The 21,377-nt window shown below is 38.3% G+C and overlaps 1 protein-coding gene across 1 annotated transcript in view; it reads left to right on the forward strand.

The window, feature by feature from the left end:
* Positions 1-1,285: 1,285 nt before the first annotated feature.
* Positions 1,286-21,377, forward strand: part of pcdhac2.L (protocadherin alpha subfamily C, 2 L homeolog) — an 80,644-nt gene continuing 60,552 nt past the window's right edge. The window contains exons 1-2 of the mRNA XM_018252052.2: positions 1,286-3,590; positions 14,212-14,340. Of these exons, the coding sequence (XP_018107541.2) occupies positions 1,314-3,590; positions 14,212-14,340 (2,406 nt within the window). The 5' untranslated portion in view covers positions 1,286-1,313. The remainder of the gene's footprint in view (positions 3,591-14,211; positions 14,341-21,377) is intronic.

Below are 21,377 nucleotides of genomic sequence, written 5' to 3' on the forward strand. Positions count from 1 at the left end.
TAGTATCCTATTCGATGGTCGAAGTATCCAAATAATTACTTCGGATTTCGAATTTTTTTACCTTGAAAATTCCTTCGAATTTACTTCGACCCTTAGTAAATCTGCCCCTATGTGTTTTACTTTTTGCTGCTTCATCTTGTGTTTGTGGGCTTATACATTTTAAGCATTTAGTGGAATGTTAATAAAACATGTTTTCTTGAAAAGTTGAAGCATAATGTAAATAATGTATAAAATGCTCATCCATTGTAAGGGGTCTTTATTGGTGGAAGTTTGTTAATTTCCTCTCACACTCTAAATGATACAGGTAGTTTAATAAGCTCCAGATTAACCCTCTTGCTGGAGACCAATATGTAAATTATGTTTTACCTATGTCCACATGAAACAAAATACAGCTAAGAAATATAGAATCTAAAGGGCTAGGCAAACAAGCAACCAGGGCCATAGATTCTAATATCTACTGCAGGTCTACAATTAAAGCCACAGAATGTAATCCTCATTGTCAAACCTGCTGTGTAGGGTAACATATCCTGCAATAAGTTGTGTTCCACCTGTACCTTAATTTCTATGTCTTTTTATTAAGTATTGCGCCAAGTTTTTTTTACTGTTGATTTGAAGTAAAATGTTTCCTTATTTATTCCATACGGGATCATTTATTGGAAATGAGAGTATACAATACTTTAAATACATGGTTGAAAATTTTAAATTTTTTGAATGTGCTGGTCATTTTGTGTATATATATATATATATATATATATATATATATACTGTATATATATATATATATCTATCATCCAATGTTTATCATGCACCTGACATTAAAGAGATAGGGAGAACTGTCCAGTTAGCCAATCTCTCTCTCTTTATATATGCATAAACACATACTTATAATTAAACACACATACAGTCTCTAACAGTTATTACTTATTAGCAACCACATCAACTTTATATATGTATTAACTTTATGATTTGAAAGCTCCATGTAACTGCCTTGCAATAGCACAAGGTGTCACTGTGTTAGCGTAAACTCTATGAATCACAACAACTGAGATGTGCCTTGGATTTTTATTTTCTATCATTGTTCAGAATCTCTGCAATAAAAACATGAACCTTTCACACAATATTATACCTGAAGCAATATCTTTCAGTATCTCACTCTTTTGAAATAAAAACCCTACAGCTACAGTAATTATTTTTCACTTTCCATCGAGATGGACTTACCATGGAAGCTCTTGATACCTTGGTGGTGGGGGGCCGAGACCTTAGTGCTGCTTTGTTTTAGATATATGGTTAAAGGGCAGATTGGATATTCAGTGATGGAAGAGCTTGAAAAAGGCACAGCAGTTGGGAATTTAGCCCACGATCTGCAAATGGACCCTAGGAGCCTTTTCAATCGTAAGTTCCAGATCAATTTTGATACTAAGACTCAGTATTTTGATATTAACACCAAAACTGGAATTCTGTTTATTCGTAACAAAATAGACAGAGATGAACTTTGTGGCAGCAGCATGACCTGTGAGATAAAACTAGGAATTGTTCTGGACATACCGCTTGAGGTTTTTCAAATAGAAATACAAGTTTTGGATATGAATGACAATTCTCCAGTTTTTCCAAAAGATAAAACTATTTTAAAAATTGTGGAGTCATCTGTTCCTGATGCAGAGTTTCCATTAGAAGCTGCTTATGATCCAGATGTGGGCTCTAATTCATTGTGCTCATATGAGCTGAGCCCAAGTGCCTTTTTCAGTATAGAAAGTCCTTTCGAGTATAAAAGCAAATCTTTGGTGTTAGTCTTGAATCAGGCATTGGATCGGGAAGAGCAATCGTTTCATCTATTAACTCTCACAGCCGCAGACTGTGGGACTCCAAAGAGATCAGGGACAACCCAAATAACAATATTTGTTCAAGATGCAAATGATAATGCCCCTACATTTAGCCATCCGATATATAGGGTTTCCATACCAGAAAATTATGCAGTAGGCAGCCTAATAGTAGTCCTAAAGGCTACTGATTTGGATGAAGGGGAAAATGGAATGATTGAATATTCATTTAGCAGCATTGCCCCTCTAAATATTAGGCAGCTATTTAAAATAGAGAATAACAGTGGGAAAGTCCGGCTGAAAGGTCTCCTTGATTATGAGGATAAAAAACATTATGAAATACATGTCCAAGCTAAGGACACTGCACAGCTGCCAATGACAGGTCACTGTAAAGTGATCATAGTTGTAACTGATGTGAATGACAATGCCCCAGAAATTAGAATATCTTCACTGACAGGTACAGTAAAAGAAGACTCAAATCCAGGCTTTGTGATTGCCCTTTTTACTGTTACAGACAAGGATTCAGGGTCAAATGGCAAAGTCAGATGCCAAATACCAGGTAACCTGCCATTTTATTTGGATTCCAAATTTTCCAACTATTATTCATTGGTTCTGAAACACAATCTGGATAGGGAATTGGTGGCAGAGTATAATGTTCCCATTTCAGCAACAGATGATGGAAAACCTGCATTATCTGCTACAGCTTATATACATTTTTCAGTAGATGATATAAATGACAACCCGCCTCTTTTTACAGAGGAATTATATTTTTTTTCTATAGCAGAGAATATTCTTCCAGGGTCCTTGATTTTTCAGGTTTCTGCTTCAGATGAAGACTCTGGTAAGAATGCTCAGATTCATTATGCTTTGCTACAATCATATGTGGAAGGAAAGTCTGTTTCCCACTTTATCTCTATCAATCCTGATTCAGGAAATTTGTTTTCATTGAATTCCTTTGACTATGAAAAGACACAAATGGTTCAATTCCAAGTTGAAGCTAAAGATCATGGTTTGCCGTCCTTGAGCAACACGGCAAACATCACTGTGTTTATTCAGGACCAGAATGATAATTCACCTGAAGTGCTCCCTCCTTTGCCTATCAGTGAAATGGTGTGGAGATCAATGAAGGTTGGACATCTGGTAACAAAGCTGAGGGCAATAGATGCAGATTCCGGCTATAATGCTTGGCTTACCTATGAAGTGGACCCAACTTCAAATACAACCCTATTTAGTATCGACAGTTATTCGGGAGAGATAAGAATTGCACGCAGTATCAAAGAGACAGAGGAAACTATGCACAAGTTGCTGATACTTGTGAAAGACCATGGACAACCTCCTAAATCAACACTAACCACTATAGTGATAAATATTGTGGACACTAGTGAAAAAAAAGCTAATGATTATATTATGGTAGTCAAGAGTGAACATCAAACCACAGGTCCATCTGAGCATCTAATAATTGCTATTGCTGTCATATTAAGCACACTTGTCTTTATAGTCATATTTTACAAAGGGTTTCAAATCTATATGGTTTTTAAGGATATGGACAGGCAACATAGGACTGAGGACTTTGAGTATGTAAGAAATGACTGGACTCTCTTTCACCACCAAAAATGCAGCTCAGGAATCACTCCTCTGTACTTTACTTCACATAGAGACAATAATACAACTTTAACCCTCCATCGGGCATCGTTCAATTCCAGCGATAGACGAATAGCTGAGCAACTGGTGCTGGATAATAAAGATCAAGGGGAAACAAGTAGAGATTTTGAGGTAGGATAAGCAAATATTTAACAAATTAATCTTCAGTGTTTTTTTTATGAATATGTCCTACTACAATCATTGCTTTTGTTTTTTTATTATGCAAGTTGCCCAGCATCACAGATCAAAAATGATTTCAAACCAAAAAACATATACAGTTCTATCCTTTGGCTGATCTGTAAGACATCCTTTTCTTCATCTAGTCTCGGCTGTATTACTTTGCAGCATGCAAATGTGTCAGCTTATTTTTTAATTACAAGATTGCTCATCATAAAGAACAGATTTAAAGTAACAATATAAACAGCATGCATGAACACCAAAATATTTTAAGAACATGGCTTCTTATATCATTGTGTTATTTCCCATAGTTAGTGTTATACATTATATGTCATTAGTTGGTTTTAAATGATTGTAATTATTTTCCTTATCTGCAGTATAATGTAGAATATACTTTACAGTTTATGGCTGGCTATGGTACACTGGAAGATTTGTCTCCCATGGGAGATCTGCACTACCCAGGGGAGACAAATCTCTTGAAAAAAACCCTTTTCTTTGTTGTCAGTGTGAATTGCAGGCAGTAAAATATATGAATCATGTTCATGAGAAAGCTCCCTTCAGGAGAAGGCAATTTTCAGAATGATTCTTATGTTTGGAAGATTTGTCACGTGCCCATGTGACATGAATGAGAGTCAGTATGGGCAGTTTTGACCATTTCTAAATACAGGACAGAATCAGCACCAGTACCAGTGCTATTACCCCAATGCAGAGCAGGGCAGCAGCATATAAACATGAAGTTTTTACCCCGAATCCTTCAGCAGACAAATAGTGTTATGTTATTACCTGCCCATTGTTCTGTTCCACCTGCAAGCACTGAGCTGCTGAACATTCTTAAAAGGGATTACCATTGAACCTCACCTACTATGGTACAGCATTTAGGCTTGAAAATATATTCTGTGGGGAAGCGCAAACAAGATAACTCCTGCTGCCAAATATCCAGGTACGTATATGTAAAAAGTGCAAAAACACATCCACCGTGTCAGTATGGTAACCCCACTAATACAGGTAATAAGAAACCTCTATGGAGAGAATATAGTATATATTTAGGATAAACACAGTTAGTTCAATCTTCACAACCTTGGATAAAACAAAGATAGGAATGCCATATATCGAAGTATAGCTTTTTAATTGTTGATAGACGAGCCCCCAACTGGGGATTCAAAATTAAAACAGTATTGAACAAATGTTCAGTTCAAGCCCACAACATTTATTCCTCTACTTGTTTCATGTGGTGCGCCATGCTTCCTGAGAACTTTTCTTGTTTGTGCTTCCCCACAGAATATATTGTGTTAATCCTGCAAGGTGGACACGTTTGGTGGGAGCTGTAATCAAACACTTATACCTCGAATACAGCACCAATTGGACTTTTTTGCTTTTATGGTACAGCACTACAGCTTTTGTAATATAATATTCTTCAGTGGCATAACTAGAGTGCTCCGGGCCCCCCCGGCCCAGCATACTCTGATCCCAATCCTTCTGCCCACTTCCTGCCCCACCCATGCCCCACCTCTGCTCCGTCCACATCCCACCCTGCCTCCACCCACGTCCCACCCCGACTTGCCTCCCCTTCCTCGCCGGAAAGAAAGCAGTTGGGGAGGAAGGGGTTTCCTTTTTAGATATAGAGGAAGTAGACCCCAAAGTCTGGGCCACAGTGTTCCCTGTGCCCCCTGCTTCCTCTATAGTTACGCTACAGCTATTCTTGCAGTTACAGGTTAGATTACACATTGCAGCATTATATTCATTTTCAAAACATTATTTACAATCTTTGTGTCTTATATCTGGCAGCAAATGTTTATGCTTATCAATGACAATGAATCCAAGTTGAAACTCATGCATCGTTACATCCATTCTCATATGTTCAATAACAAAAATTCTGATTAAATCCACATATTTTACTTTAGTATTAGAGTGATATTTGTGTTGCTGCTGTAGTACAGCAGTAGCTTTTCGGGGCCCTAATTGGGGAACTCTAAAAGGAATTATTATTAAAAAAAATACCAAGCATTAGAATTGTGTTATATTACTTCAGCCAATATGGGTATGTACTGAACACACACAGAGTTTTCTTTCCTATTGTGTTAACAGTCTGCTTTGCATGCGGTAATCATGCCTTTTGTTTGGCTCAGTGAGGAAGTTCTTAAAAGGTTAAACATATAAAAGAAGACAGGTCATTTATAACCAACGCCATCAATGGATAGACGTCTAAACAATCTCAGTGAAGTAAATGGATATGCTGAGGGCCGGATTTACAAAGCGGGCACCCCTAGGCCCGCTGTCATTTGCCACTCCTGTCCCCTCCCTTATTTGCTTGGGACCGAAGCAATGGGGATTGGAGCACGGGAGGTTTAAAAAAAGCTTACGTTTTTATGTGTGGTCTTCATGTGTATAGTTAGGACACTAGGGGCAGATTTACTCTAGGGCGCAAATTCCCCTGCGATCGCTTTGCACCCATCGCTATACTTTGCTAGGTGTAAATTTGCTCAGACAATGATAAATCACTGGAATGTGGAGTTTTGTCCTTGGCGCAGAACGCTGGTGACTTTTCAGTAGCGTTACTTCGGCAATGCGAGCAATTGAAAGCGAAGATGTACTAGTGTTCATTTCTGCCTAGCGCAAATTCACTAGAGGTCTTGCGTTCAGGTTAATTTGCATACTTCTGGAAATTTAAAGTTGAATGGATGTTGCAGGAAATACATTAAGGGGCCGATTCACTAAATTCGAGTGAAGGATTCGAAGTAAAAAAACTTCGAATTTCGAAGCATTTTTTGGGCTACTTCGACCATCGAATGGGCTACTTCGACCTTCGACTACGACTACGAATCGAAGGATTCGAAGTAAAAATCGTTCGACTATTCGACCATTCGATAGTCGAAGTTCTGTCTCTTTAAAAAAGACTTCGACCCCCTACTTCGGCAGATAAAAGCTACCGAAGTCAATGTTAGCCTATGGGGAAGGTCCCCATAGGCTTGCCTAAGTTTTTTTGATCGAAGGATATTCCTTCGATCGTTGGATTTAAATCCTTCGAATCGTTCGATTCGAAGGATTTAATCGTTCGATCGAAGGAATAATCCTTTGATCGTACGATCGCAGCATTTGCGCTAAATCCTTCGACTTCGATATTCGAAGTCGAAGGATTTTAGTTCCTAGTCGAATATCGAGGGTTAATTAACCCTCGATATTCGAGTCTTGATGAATCGGCCCCTTAATTACACAAGTCCAGGGAACCTTAGTAAAGAAAATAAAGTTGTTTTAATGCCTTACACATGAGCCCATTGTATAGTTAGGGAAAATCCGAACATCAAAATGTATCATTTATTGTCTCTTTATAAATTTAACTTCGACCATTCGCCATCTAAAACCTTCTGAATTGCTGTTTTACCCTATGGGGGACCTCCTAGAACCTATTTGGAGTCAATTGGTGGACTTTGAAAAATCAAAGTTTTTGTTGGGAAAAACGTTGGTTCGAAATTGATCGAATGCGCTATTACTTCGATTCAAACTATTTGAATTCAGCCGAATACAGACCTATTCGATCCAAAACCGACCTATTCGGCCAAAAAAAAAAACTTTGACTTAATTTCGGTTGGTCTTTTTGAATTCAAATTTCGAAGTTTTTCAAAATCAAAATTCGAACCTTGATAAATATGCCTCATAATGTTCCATATGTTAGAAAATGTATGGGGGAACCCGGTTAGCCAAAACATTTTTTAAGGACTGGCAGGCTATCACTCTGAAAAAAGGAAAAGGAAAAGACACCAGCGTTTTTGGACTTAGAAGGTTTTTCCCCTAAAAAATGTGCTGTAAGTAACAGAAGATTGAGGAAGATCTATGCACTCCAGTGCACTTCCCCTGGTCTGAGCTGGCGAAAGCAAGTCTGGTGAAAGAGGTAACGTTTAGTAAAATCCGCATTTCATTGAATTTGCGGAGCACGTCCATTCGCTAGAGTGAATTGTTGCCTGGCGATAGACAAGGGCGATCCTGGTCCCTCCGCCGCCTGAGGCAGCAGCAGTTGCTGCTGCCCCCCCTCCCCCAGAAATTCGCTCTTAAAGTACCAGGAGCAGCATTTTTGCTGCCCCTGGTACCTAGTGGGGCGCTGCCGTCTGAGGCGACAGCCTCAACTTGTCTCATTGGTGAAGCACCCCTGGCGATAGAGTGCGAATGACCACTAGTGTCTATCTCTTTTGATAGCGAAGTGACGCCTGTCCCCGTAAATTGGCAATGTTCCTGTGGGTGGTAATGCTAGCGAATTGACGCTAGCGTTAGCCACTTCGCCCTCGAGTAAATCTGCCACTAGGTCTGTATGTGCAGACTACCAAAAAAAGAACATTCAACAATGTATATGTGTTAATCTTTAAGGTCCAGCTATGTGACCTGTTATTCAGAATGCTCTGGACCTGGGGTTTTCCGGATAACAGATCTTTCGGATATTGGATCCTCATACCTTAAGTCTACTAGAAAATCATTTAAACAATAAATAAACCAAATAGGCTGGTTTTGCTTCCAATAAGGATTCATTGGGGCAAATTCACTAAAGGGTGAATTTTAGCTTGCGAAGGCTTCGCCACACTTTGCAAGACGTCAATTTTGCTACCACAACGCTAATTCACTAAAACTAAAGTTGAGTCTTGGCAGCTGAACGCTGGCGAAGTTTAGCTAAATTCATCAGCTTGAGAATTTTATTAGTACTTTGTTAGAAACTTTGTTAGTACACTTACGCTTAGATCAATTTGTATAGGCAGGTACATATACTGTAGGTCGTATAGACTTCTTTATTAGAGATGTTGGTTCAAATGCTTGAAGTGGCCACTTATTATTACAAATGTCCAAGGAAGCAAAATAAAGACAAAAGAGATCCTCTAATGACCTAGACATGAGTCCGCCCTAAAACAAATGTGACATGCCCCTCAAATTGTTAAAAAATGTTAAAACTAAAATTTTTAACAGTTGCAATTTTTAAAGACTATACCATTTTAAAATAGGAAAAAATGCAAGTGTTTTTAATTTTTATAACTTTTCGGCACACAGGATATGATGTCACTGACATAAGATTGAGGAGGATGTTGCTTCCTCTTATCAGTTCGCCAGGTCTAAGCTGGCGAAGGAAACTTTGGCAGAAGGGGTAGCGTAATGGAAAATTCCCACTTTATGGAGAAACAATCTTTCGCCTTAGCTCCTAAATAATATGGCCTGCAATGTAAAATTAAGGATAAACGTAGAAATGCTTAGGGCTGACATCCTGGTTCTGAAGAGATTGTCTTTTTTTAATTCTTGTGTGCTGGTGACCCAAGATTGCTTTCTGGACTCAAGATTTTTGGCTGAAACATCCCAAATATAACAAAGCAGCAAATTTAGGTTTTTTCATCGTAACATTAACATTCAGTATGATGTAGAGCGTGATATTTTGGGACAATTTGCAACTGGCTTTCATTTTTTTTATTTGTGGTTTTTGAGTTATTTAGCTTTTTATTCAGTAGCAATTTCAGCGATGTTGTTGCTTAGGTCCAAATTACCCTAGTAACCATGCATTCATTTGAATAAGAGACTAAAATATGAATAGGAGAGGCTTGAATAGATGAGATGAGTAATAAACAGTTGCAATAATAATACATTTGTAGACTTACAGAGCATTTGTTTTTCAGATGGGCTGGTGGCCCCCATTTGAAAGCTGGAAAGAGTCAGAAGAACAAAGCAAATAATGAAAAAAATATATAAAAAAGACAAAATAAAGGGCAATTGAAAAGTTGCTTAGAATTAGCCATGCTATAACATAATCAAAGTTAACTTAAAGATGAACCACCCCTTTAAGTGTGAAGGGGCTCTGCACTAAGAAATGAATTAAGTAAAAGCACTAGCCCTGTTACATCCTCTCTGCCATATACATTAATTAGTAAGTCAATAAATTCACATCTACCCCCTGACATGTTTAAATGAATCCCAGTTTATGGGAACCAGCTTTAGTTAGGGTGCTTGGAATTTTTTTTATTGACGTGTAGTCCTTCTTGGATAAAGCTCTTTCCTTACACCATTGTCTAGCCCGTCTGAATAATAAAGAGGCAAATGAATGCTTAGTCATCCTTCCCTCTCCAACCTCTGTGGGATGCAGAGATCAATATCCAGATAATCTGACAGCTGTGCTTTCTATGCAGGAATACTAAATGCTAGCATAAAATAAAGGATTCAGTCTGGTGATGTACTGTATATAGGCATGGGCTTTTAACAAACTTTTGCATTGCTAATTCTGTAATGCTCATTTATATTACACATGTGGGCATAGGAATTTGAATTCTGACCTTTTATATTACTTTTTTGTTTAAATATTAATCTATAGTGGCTTAAATATGCCATCAACTAAGAGTGCAGGTGCTGACCTATGTGTTTTGTGAATAATGCCGCTGGGTATAGAGGCATCCAAAATCCATTCAAAAAGAGCTATAACCACAATGGATTTTGCAAATTAGACATTATATATAATGTAAAATATAGATGAATGTGACAAGAGTGTACAGAGTAGCATATACATAAAGTAAGGGGATTTTCAAAACCAACAGAAAGAGATGGACCAGAAGTCAGGGGTTTGTTCCTGCGGGTTTGCACTATGGATCATTCATTAAGGACAAACTGTGTTAACCACCGTGTTTTTTTTTTCTTCATAAATCCATAACCTTTAGCTGGCATGCTGTTTTTTCCGGTGTGCTACAAACCAATAGCAGTCACATACTTTTCTGCAAGTGGGACAATGCCATGACTGGACAGAGGTTGACAAAAGCACTTGTGTTGGCTGTGGGTTCAAGGACTCTATATTTACCACTTTCTCAGCAGTAGTTGCATGGTCAGGAGCATCCCATTGCTCTCCATGCAGGTTTTTGCATACTTAAAAATATTAAAATGCCATGTACAGTTATTGTTGGGCAAATTTTTACGTACAAGAGTACAAGGGAATAAATCTTCCCCTTTTTTCAGTTACTCCAAAGCATTATCAAATCTAGGAAACTGCAATTAAGAGCAGCAATAAATAAAGATTTAAGCTCACTGTACACATGCCAATATTGGCTGCCTACTAAGCCGCTCCAGACTAGGCTGGTAGTTTATTGGCTGGTGAATGTGAGAAGCCCTTCATGTACTTGTAAAACTGATGTAGGGGTCCTCCCCTGTGCACTCAGCTAATAAATCATGCAATCATGTTTGGTTCATCAAGAGGAATCTGTGAGCATCTGTAGATTGTGCAAAAAGCCTGTCTGGCCAATTTGTAGCTAAATATATATTTTGCAAGTTTGAAAATCCTTTTGGGCTAGGGTCACATCAGCTCATGATGTAGCATTATGATCCCATTCTTGGGGGCAGATTTACCAAAGGGAAAAGTAGTTAATACTAGCATCAATTTGCTAGTGTTACTGCCCACAGGGACAATGCCAATTTACTAACGGGTGAAGGCGCCAATTCTCTAGTGTAAGAGGCAGGCGATAGCGGTCATTAGCACTCTATTGCCAGGCGACAATTGCTCTGGCGAATGGATGTAATTCACTAAAGCTAGATCTTCCTCAACCTTCTGTCACTTACATTATAATCTGTGAGCCGAAAATGCATCAAAGTCCAAAAAACGCTGGCGCCTTTTCCTTTTTCCAGCCTGATTGCCTGCAAAAGACCTAACTTTTAATTAATTTTACAGTGGGCACATGTGTAGGGCATTAGAATGAACCTATTGTCTTTATTAAGGTTCCCTGGACTTGTGTTTTAAAAAGTGTAATTTGTATATGCACCAACATTTAACATAAAGATGTAACACAATTTCTCGCCCCATGCAAATTGACCTGAGCGCAAGACCCCTAGTGAAGTTTCGCTAGGCAGAAATTAACGCTAGAGCATCTTTGCTATCAAATTCTCACATTGCCAAATAACGCTAGCAAAAAGTCACCAGCATTAGGCGCCCAAGACAAAACTCCACATTTTAGTGAATCAGCGCCTGGCAAAGTGTTGCGCTGGATGCGAAGTGGAAGTTGGTGAATTTGCGCCAGTTAGTAAATCTGCCCCGTGGTCTGTATCAGCCCAATTTGGCCCAGCTTTTGAGTGGCCTAACTGGGCAAAGATCCATTTGTTTAATAATCTCATCAAACAAGTGTGTGACCAGCATAGGTGCTAAATTGCAAAAGTGCACTGTAGTAATAAGATATTTGCTTTTATTATTTCACTTGTCGTAAATAAAACTAATTGCAGACTGGTTGCTATAGGCAACTGGACTGGTGCTCTTTACCAGATCTGTTAGTAAATATCCATAGGAGTTTCATGAATAACAAATCCAAAGTTTTAGGAGGAACCTTTGTAATGTTGTTTTGGAACTGAGGCTAAAGCATCCCTTTATGCAGCATTACATGGCCTCACAGGAATGACTTATTTAGATAGTAGTATTGACATTTAGATGAAACAGTACCCCATTTTTAGTTTAAACTGAGAACCAGCTTTGTTGAAGAGAAATAGAAAGCATAATAATTGCAGCAGCTTTAGTCATTCGTGAGTTAAGAATACAGGTAATTCAATGATGGGATCTATTATCCAGAATGCTTGGGCCCTTGGATTTCTGGATAAAGGATTTTTCCATAATATACTTTATGTCTGCCGTATTGTTAGTCTGCTAACAAGCATGCAAAGATTTAAACATTAATTAAACCCAATACAAGTCATTTTTAAATTTTTGGATTATTTGGCTAAAATGGAGTCGGGAGATGGCCTTTCCATAATTCGGAGCTTTCTGGATAATGGGTTTCTGGATAATGAATCCCATACCTGGGAATATTTGTAGTTTTGCATATTGGGTTCCCATATAAGAAAACTATACCTGTAGCATAGTTACTCTCTGTGTTTGTAATCAGGAGGCAGTCATATGGCAATCTTCCTGGAACCTACTCGGGTGTTTTATTTGGACCATCAAAAATAATTCTAGGAGAATTTTAACCGTCCCCTGATTTATAAAAACAGCAACCTCAAATTTTGCAAAAATAATATACACATTCTGTAACTAAGTTATGTGTGGTCAGACTGGGTTCCATGGGGCCAGGAGGGGGTAACTATTCAGTCATTTAGATATATGCATCTTATTTGACTGCACTAGATCAGCAAAAGGTAAGATGATTGGCTTGTAAGCGGCACCAGACCAGGGACACATTTCGAGCATTATTACCTATGCCCAGTAATTAAAATATGGAAGATCTGCTGTTCAAGCATCAACATGTATGGGTGATGGTTGGTTTTATTCTACAACTATTGTTGTCAAATAATTTTTTCCACGTTTAAAAAGTGTAAAAGTATATTCTCTCCTTACTGAGACCCCTAGACAGTCATTATAAGAAAACTAATGCCAGTGACCTTTCCAGCTGAGAAACTGACAGAATTCTGATATTAATTTTGCAATAAATTATAATGGATTCTCCACATCTGTGTCTCTGTGTTGCAGATAGCATAGTGCTGTAAATTAACTCCTCTGCACATTTGTGATGGGGAAACCAATTTGATAGCACCCAGGCTTATAGTATTACTTGCACTAAGTCATTGGTGTGTTATTCTTTGAGCAATGTCGTAACAAAAAGTTAAGAACAAAATATTTGCAGTTTGCTGTAATATTTTTCAGTATACAGTTAATGCATTACAAATGTAAATTATGTAGAACATGTTTTAAGACTTATAAATTGTAAATGGAAATACATAATGTATTGTTTATTGTTTATATAATGATATACCTTAGTGACTATAAATATAAGTAACTTTCTTCTTTACTGTTACTGGTACTTACTTAATTTAAATTTACTTAAATAAATGAAGAAAAAACTTTAAAAGGGCGATTTCCCTCCAATGTCACTTAAAGGAACAGGTTTTGTAAAAAATGAGAATGTGCCAGTAAATAATACTCTTTTTGATATAAAAGGAATGTTCTTTACTTTATTGAAAATGTCAGCAAAAACTCTAATAGTCCTGCCCATCTCTTCCACTTCCTGTCCACTTCCTGTCTGGCTGTGCAGGAGAGAGGCTCTCAGCACACTGCACTGTAGGATAGGAACCAATCAGTAGCTAGGCTGAATTGATAGGGAACTGAAGCCTGTCTTTGCTTGTGTGACTGCCAGACTGTGATTGCCTGTCCCCCTCTTACTGTACTTCTGGCGGGACCCCCCCCATTTGAAACATGACAGAGACCAGAGAATATCTATGGGGAGCTCCAATAAAGGGGCTACTTTTGAAGATAATGTTTTTGACCCAGTGCATATTCTGCCATATGTATGCAGATTTAGAGGCTCGAGTTAGAGCACTAGAGGAACAAATTGCAACACTGTGGTCGATTGACAATCTTGAAAGGAATCTCTTGCTCACTGAGCAGGAACTAGCTGGGTCAGACAGTTTAAGAGTTAGTTAAGGGATCTAGGGTCTAAGATTAAGTGAAGGTCTTCCAATGTCATTTTTTCAGAAATTTTGCCTGTGCCACGTGCAAATTTAGGAAGACAGCTGGAGATTAGGGAGCTAAATGTGTGGCTCAAGTCTTGGTGTAGGAATGAAGGGTTTGGGTTCCTAGAGCACTGGGCTTATTTTTCCTTAGGGTACAACCTATACAGTCATGACAGAACTCAATGGAAGGGAGTCCACTGTGCTGGGGAAAGAATGGCTAAGAGGTTGGACGAGTGTTCTAGGCAAGGTGGATGAGATAAAGAATTATGGGGAAGTTAAGGTAAATAGGGCAGTGGGATTAGTAAGGGGTCATGGGGGAGGAGTGAGGGGGGCATACAGTTTACCAGCTAAGGAGGTGTCAAGGCCGCCGGGAGCGCAAAGAGGCGCGTCTGCTCCCGGCGGCGAATAATCCAAGATGGCGGCGCCCAGTCGGCCCAAGTGGGCACTGGGACGCCAGCACCGCAACGCCGACGCATGCGTAAACGCACATACGCAAACACGCCGGCGTAAGAACGTCAATGACGTCACTTTGGCGCCAAATTTGGATATAAAAAGGCTCCCAGGATGCCAGAATGGCGCCCAAGAATAGGTTCTGCTTCCCTGAACCTGGGTTCCTGCTCCAAGCCTTGATATCTGTATCTTGTACCCTGATTCCTGCACCTGCCTTGGTTTTGACCCTTTGACCCTTTGCCTCCTGCTTACCGATCCTGATCTGCCTGCCCTTGAACTCTAGCCTGAACTCTGATTATTCTCTTGCCTAACCCTTTGGATACCGCGACCTTGATCCCTCAAGAAGGCTTCCTCCTTGATCCAGACTACCTCCCTGGAGGGAGCTCCCGGCTCCCTGACAGGAGGTCCCTTTGTTACAATGAAAACAGGCTAATACTAACTTAAGATATAATTCTCCACTAAGTAATGCAAATCTCAAAAGAAAATGTAGTAACCTCCGCTGTATGCTGGCAAATGCACGAGTTTGTCAGGTAAAATGGGAGACCAAGAATTATTTTCATGCTCTAAAAATTATGATGTAATTGGTATCACTGAGACCTGGTGGGATGAAACATGTGACTGGACTGTGAATTTAAATGGTTACACCCTTTTTAGGAGGGACAGAGAGATTTAAAAGGGTGGAGAAGTCTGTTTGGATGTAAAGCCTGAATTAAAGCAATGAACTAAAGAAATAACCATTGATGGGATTGGTGATGGTGTGGAATCCCTCTGCGTAGAGATTTTGACTGGGCAAAAGGTTACAAATCATTGGTGTATGCTATAAAACACTTTGTATAAGTGACGAGTATGAAGCCCAGCTACTCTTACAAATAGAAGCAGCTTCACAAATAGGTCAAGTTATTATTATGGGTAACTTATGGATGACTTATCCAGACATTGACTGGGGTAATGGGGTTGACAAGACAGTAAGTTTGTAAATATGCTGAATGACAACTTTTTATTCCAGCTCATTCAAAAACCTCCTAGGAATAATTCTATTTTGGATCTTGTAATAACTGATAATGCTGAATTCATCTCTAGCATTTGTGTGGGGAGGATTTAGGGAATAGTGATCATAATATGGTCCCCTTTGACATTCTGTTGCAGAGACAATGCTATAAAGGAGTAACTAAAACACAAAATTTCAGACGTGCAAACAGTATAAGGGCATCTCTGCAACATATTAAGTGAGAAATGCTTTTCACAGGGTTAAGCACAGAACAAAAATGGGAAATATTTAAAATGCTGCTTAATAAATATACTTGTCAGTATATTCCACTTGTAAGCAAGGAACGTCGTTGCAAAGCAAAACCTTTTTGGTTCAATAGAAGTGTTGGTGTTGAGGTGGGTAAGAAAAGACGTGCTTTTAAGGCTTTTCAAGCTAATATCACAGCAAGCAGTAAAAAGAATCCAAAATGATTTTTTAAATATGTAAATAGCAACTATAAATATACAACTATTGATGCATGGTTTGCACATGAGGATATTAAAAAAAAACTAGAACATTTTAAGATAAACAAAGGCCCGGGGCCAGATGCTATTCATCCCAGGGTACTTAGTGAGCTTAGCTCTGTGATTGCCAAACCTCTTTTCTTAATTTTCCAGGATTCATTGAGGTCTGGCATGGTGCCAAAAGACTAGAAAAATGCTAATGTAGTTAGCTATTCAAAAAGGGATCCCATTCTCAGCCTCAAAATTATAGGACAGTTGGTGGTAGGAAAGGTTTTTGAATGGTTAATAAAGAATAAAATACTGGACTTCTAGATACTAGATCTTGCCAGACTAACTTAATTTCTTTTTATGAGAAGGTGAGCAGGGACCTTGATTCTGGGATGGCAGTGGATGTGATTTACTTAGACTTTGCTAAAGCATTTGATACAGTGCCACACAAAGGTTACTGGTTAAATTAAGGAATGTTGGACTGGAATGTAAAGTAGTATTTGTACCTGAATAGAGAACTGGCTAAAAGATAGACTACAAAGAGTGGTGGTAAATGGAGCATTTTCTAATTGGACCAGTGTTGTTAGTGGAGTACAGCAGGGCTCTGTACTAGGTCCCTTGCTTTTCAACTTGTTTATTAATGACCTGGAGGCGGGCATTGAAAATACTGTTTCTATTTTTGCAGATGATACTAATTTGTGCAGAACTATAGGTTCCATGCAGGATGCTGCCACTTTGCAGAGTAATTTGACTAAGTTGTAAAACTGGGCAGCAAACTGAAAATGAGGTTCAATGTTGATAAATGCAAGGTTATGCACTTTGGCAGAAATAATATAAATACGAGTTATACACTAAATGGCAGTGTGTTGGGCGTTTACTTAACTGAGAAGGATCTTGGGGTTTTTGTAGACTGCAAGTTGTCTAATTCTGTGCAGTGCCATACTGTGGCCACTATAGCAAATAAAGTTCTGTCTTGCATAAAAAGGGGCATTAAATTAAGGGATGAAAACATAATTATGCCTCTTTATAGCTCCCTGGTAAGGCCTCACTTGGAGTATGCAGTGCTGTTTTGTACTCCAGTCCTAGAGAGAGTGCAGAGACATGCAACCAAACTGGTTAGAGGGATGGAAGACTTTCAAGGTTGGGGTTGTTTTATCTGGAATAAAGGCACTTGTGAGGGGACATGATTACATTTTGCAAGAACATTAGAGGACAAATAGCAGGGGACCTTTTTACCCATAAAGATGATCACCATCCCTTCAGACTAAAAGAAAAGAACTTTAATTTGAAGCAATGTATGTGGTTCTTTACAGTGAGGACTGTGATGTTGTGATGGTTGATTCTGTTAATGCTTTTAAGAGTGGCTTGAATGATTTCTTGGACAGACATAATATCAAAAGCTATTATGATACTAAACTCTATAGTTGGTATAGATATGGGTATATATAATTTATGTGAAATATGGAGGGGTGTATGTATGGATGATGGGTTTTTATTAAGAGGGGTTGAACTTGATGGACTTTGGTTTTTTTTTCAACCCAATCTATCTATGTAACTCTGCAACTATGTAATTTACAGCCAAAAGTAAAACCAGCACTATATAGTATACATTATTGTCTACCAAATTAGGGGGTTTCATTTATCCAATACAGTATGTCTTTTTAAAGTACAATGATATTCCATTTGCAAATTGGTCTTAATTATGTATTTTTTCTCTATTGAATGATTTTGTTTTATTAAAGAAGGAAGCCCCCCTAAAGATAAAAGCCCCCATCCAATACACTCTAGTCTTTTACTTGAAAATGTATATGGCAGAAACGCTGAACTATACATGCAGAGTAGTTCAGCAGAGCTCACGGGTGCCATCTTTGGTATCTTCGGATCCTCTTCTTTTTTTTTTGGTAAATTAAAGAGCTTTCCAGTGCATGTGTAGTTGCCGCCAACACCAGACTGGCTCCAACTGCGCATGCACCAAAACGTTCAGTGAGGATAACAAAGATGGCACCCATGAGTAGTGCTGTGCTACTCTGCATGGATAGGTCAGTGTTCCTGCCATATACTTTTCAAGTAAAAGATGTGTAGAGGAAACATGGAGGGCGGCCAGTAGAGGTTAGTGGATGGGGGCTTCTTTCTTTAAGGCAGGGTCGAATTTACATAGTGGGTGCCCCTAGGCCCCCTTTTGTCGCCCCTGTCCCCTCCCCTTTATTCGTGCAAATTTTCATCATCTGCACTGGAGCAATGGGGATCGGCGCATGGGAAATTTAAAAAATGATTTTATATCCAGCACATCCCCAGTGTTTTTGAACCAATATAGGTGTGGTTGGGCAACAAGCCCTAAAATCCTGTCGCCCTAGGCCCTGGCCTAGGTGGCCTTTCCACCAATCCGGGCCTGTTAAGGGGGGGGGGGGTTTGTTCTGCTTTAAGGAGTGCTTTAGCATCTATCTGGTTTCTAGGCTCCAATTTACCCTAGCAATCAGGCAGTGTTTGCACAAGAGATAGAAATATGATCAGGAGAAAGCCAGCTTAGAAAGATAAGTCATAAAAGGTAACACTAGCAATAAGTTTGTCGACACACAGAGTTGAAAAATGAATAGGACATTCAATAACATAGTAAAAGTTAACGCAAAGGTGAATCACCCTATTTGGCTATGTTACACAATTAGAAGAAAATAAAGCTATCAATCTTCCTGCTTGTGCTCTCCGTCTGTTGAGTCAATAAGTGACATTGGCCTTATGAATTAATGCAGTGAATACAGCAAACCAAACAGACTGACCTTTCTGAAATCTTTGTTTTGTTCTGTATCCATATATAGAAATATTTACCCTTCTTTTATTTCTTTGCAGCCTTTAATTATTTAATGCAGTAAATCCTTGATTTCACTTAGTAACTCATAAAACAGCAGCATACTGGATACTGTTTGTGTTCCAATGGCATTGCTATAATTTATTCTACTATGAAGGACACTGAAGGCAATTTTCATTCTATAAAAAAGTTTGAATGTTTTTCTCCTATAACTGGACATTTCCTGGATAAAAGCACATGTGTAGCTTTGCATGTTTCAGAAGTATTGTTGGGGGGATTGATTGATAAACAATAAAAGGCCAAAATCAGTTCTATTGATGTCTATTGATGATCTCTATCTTGCTTTTTTTTATTGTTTTTTTCCATGATTCCTTTTTTTTTGTAAAAAAAATGGCAAGAATTAAGCAGATGAGCTTCTAATAAAAAAAAATAATAATTTAGAAAATAATTTATTTGGGAAAAAAAACAATCACGATGGAGGTAGAAAACTCAAGTGTTTTTTTTACATTAATAAACCCTATGCCAACCCATTGTTAGCATGTCAAAGGAAATACCTGTGCTGTCATTGAATTGCGTTCTTTCTCAGAAAACCCAGGAAGTTGTCCCTGTTATAGAGAGTACCATTAATGCCTGTTTGATTAGTCAGGCCACTGTGTTGTAATATCTCAACCCTGAATATTCCATTTCGACAGACATACAAATAAACATTCTAATGTCAACATGTCTGCAGTGCTAGATGTTACTCCCTTATTATTATTATAACAATTAATTTTGAATTGTACAAAAACAAATGTTATATCCCTTTAACTGCAGATTAAAAAAAAATTCTATTATAGCAATCAGAGGCTGGATTCTGTGGATACCATTTAAGGGGTTGTTTATGACTGCAAGTACAGTGGGTTAAGTGCAATTTAAAACTCAGTCACTGTGTTTTTCACCCACAATGCAGCATTAGCCCCCATAATTCCAGAGTAATTTCAGTCTACATGGCACAATGGCATGAAATGCTTCAAAACTGACACAGTTCTGATGAAAATTTTGGTTGGTGTGATTTCTGGAAATTGACATAAAAGTGATGTGTGGACTCTACTGTGGTGATTGTGTCTGTTGATGCAGCGGAGCTGAGCTTCCCTAACCTCAAACTAGGCAGTACCTCCAGGGTTTCCCTTCCTCAATAGGTACAATTGTGTGAATTGGAACAGAAAAGGCAGAAGGAAGGCAACTGTCCTAAGTGCAAGTAGGGCAAGTACCTTTAGTGAATGGTTTCTCGTGCAACTGACTGTTGACAATCATAACAGCTAGGCTGGTTCTCTTAAATTAACAGTATGGCGTCATCTATTTGTATGCAAAATTAAATACATGCGGAAAAAATAAGGGTAATTTTAAACCCTATAAATGGTGCTTAGTGATGTCATCAGTTATAACACTGAAACTTGTGCATTATAATAAATAAAGTACCCCCAGTTGCAAAATATGATGATATTAGAAGTCACCTTGGCATTCCATGACCTGTATAAATACAATAGGGGGTACTTTATTCACTATATAGGTTACATATTAATTTTAATAGATAGTACATCTCCTTCCCCTCTATCAGTATAGTTATTATTATATGATGTTATAAATACTGAAATATATCTCTTTTAACTTGTGCTATGTAACATAATTGTTACATGATACAAGGCTCTAAAGAAAGTGTCATGGAAACCTTAGTAAGATTTAGCAGTGGCTTGTCCTTCTATGTAATAAAGACTCTCGTCAATTAATTTCTGCCATGTGACTTGCCTTGACCCCTGTCTGCATCAGCAGTTACTCATCATGATAACTGGCACTGCCATAAATGGCACATTTAGCTCAACTGTCAGTTTAGACAACACTGAGCAAATAACTGGAATTGCCTAGGTTTTTTGTTTCTTAGAAATATGAAGCTTTATAGCATTGTGAAAAGTACATTCTATTAACAGAGCATATATAATAAAATCTAAAAATAATTTGAATGTCAGAGCACAGTTTTTCTGCAAAAGTGTTGCTTAAAAATATACAGTATCTGTCACTAATAGGATTCAGGGTTAGATTCAGTACTACAGCAGGTCACCTGAAAATGATTCTAGAATTGCTATACCTTGGGGGTTATTTACTAAAATCTGAATTCATCTCATATTTTATTAAAAAAAAACACAACCAAACTCCCATGCCTGATTTTAGGTCAATTTATCAATAAAATAAAATTTGATTTAATCGGATCGTGGAAAAACTCGATAAAATCAAGCAAAATTGGTCGAAGTTTTCAGGCTTTTTCCCGATTGCTCTAATTTTTTTCTAGTTTTTGCCTGAACCCTGAGATTTCGAGATTTATTATCCCCCGAAAAAGTTGGATTTTTGGGCTAAACCCAGCGCAGGCAGGCCACGAAAACTTTCCCTTGTCTTATACAGGACCTCGACAGGTGGATTTTCAGATTCTGGCTTTTTGCTGCATCGGGGTATAATAGATCTCAAAAAGATTTATTAAATCACTAAATCACAAAAAATTTGAGTTTTTGCCCCAAAAAGCTTCATCAGAAAAATTTGAGGTTTAGTATACTGTA

Source organism: Xenopus laevis, chromosome 3L (assembly GCF_017654675.1).
Source record: "Xenopus laevis strain J_2021 chromosome 3L, Xenopus_laevis_v10.1, whole genome shotgun sequence".
Lineage (NCBI taxonomy): Eukaryota > Metazoa > Chordata > Amphibia > Anura > Pipidae > Xenopus > Xenopus laevis.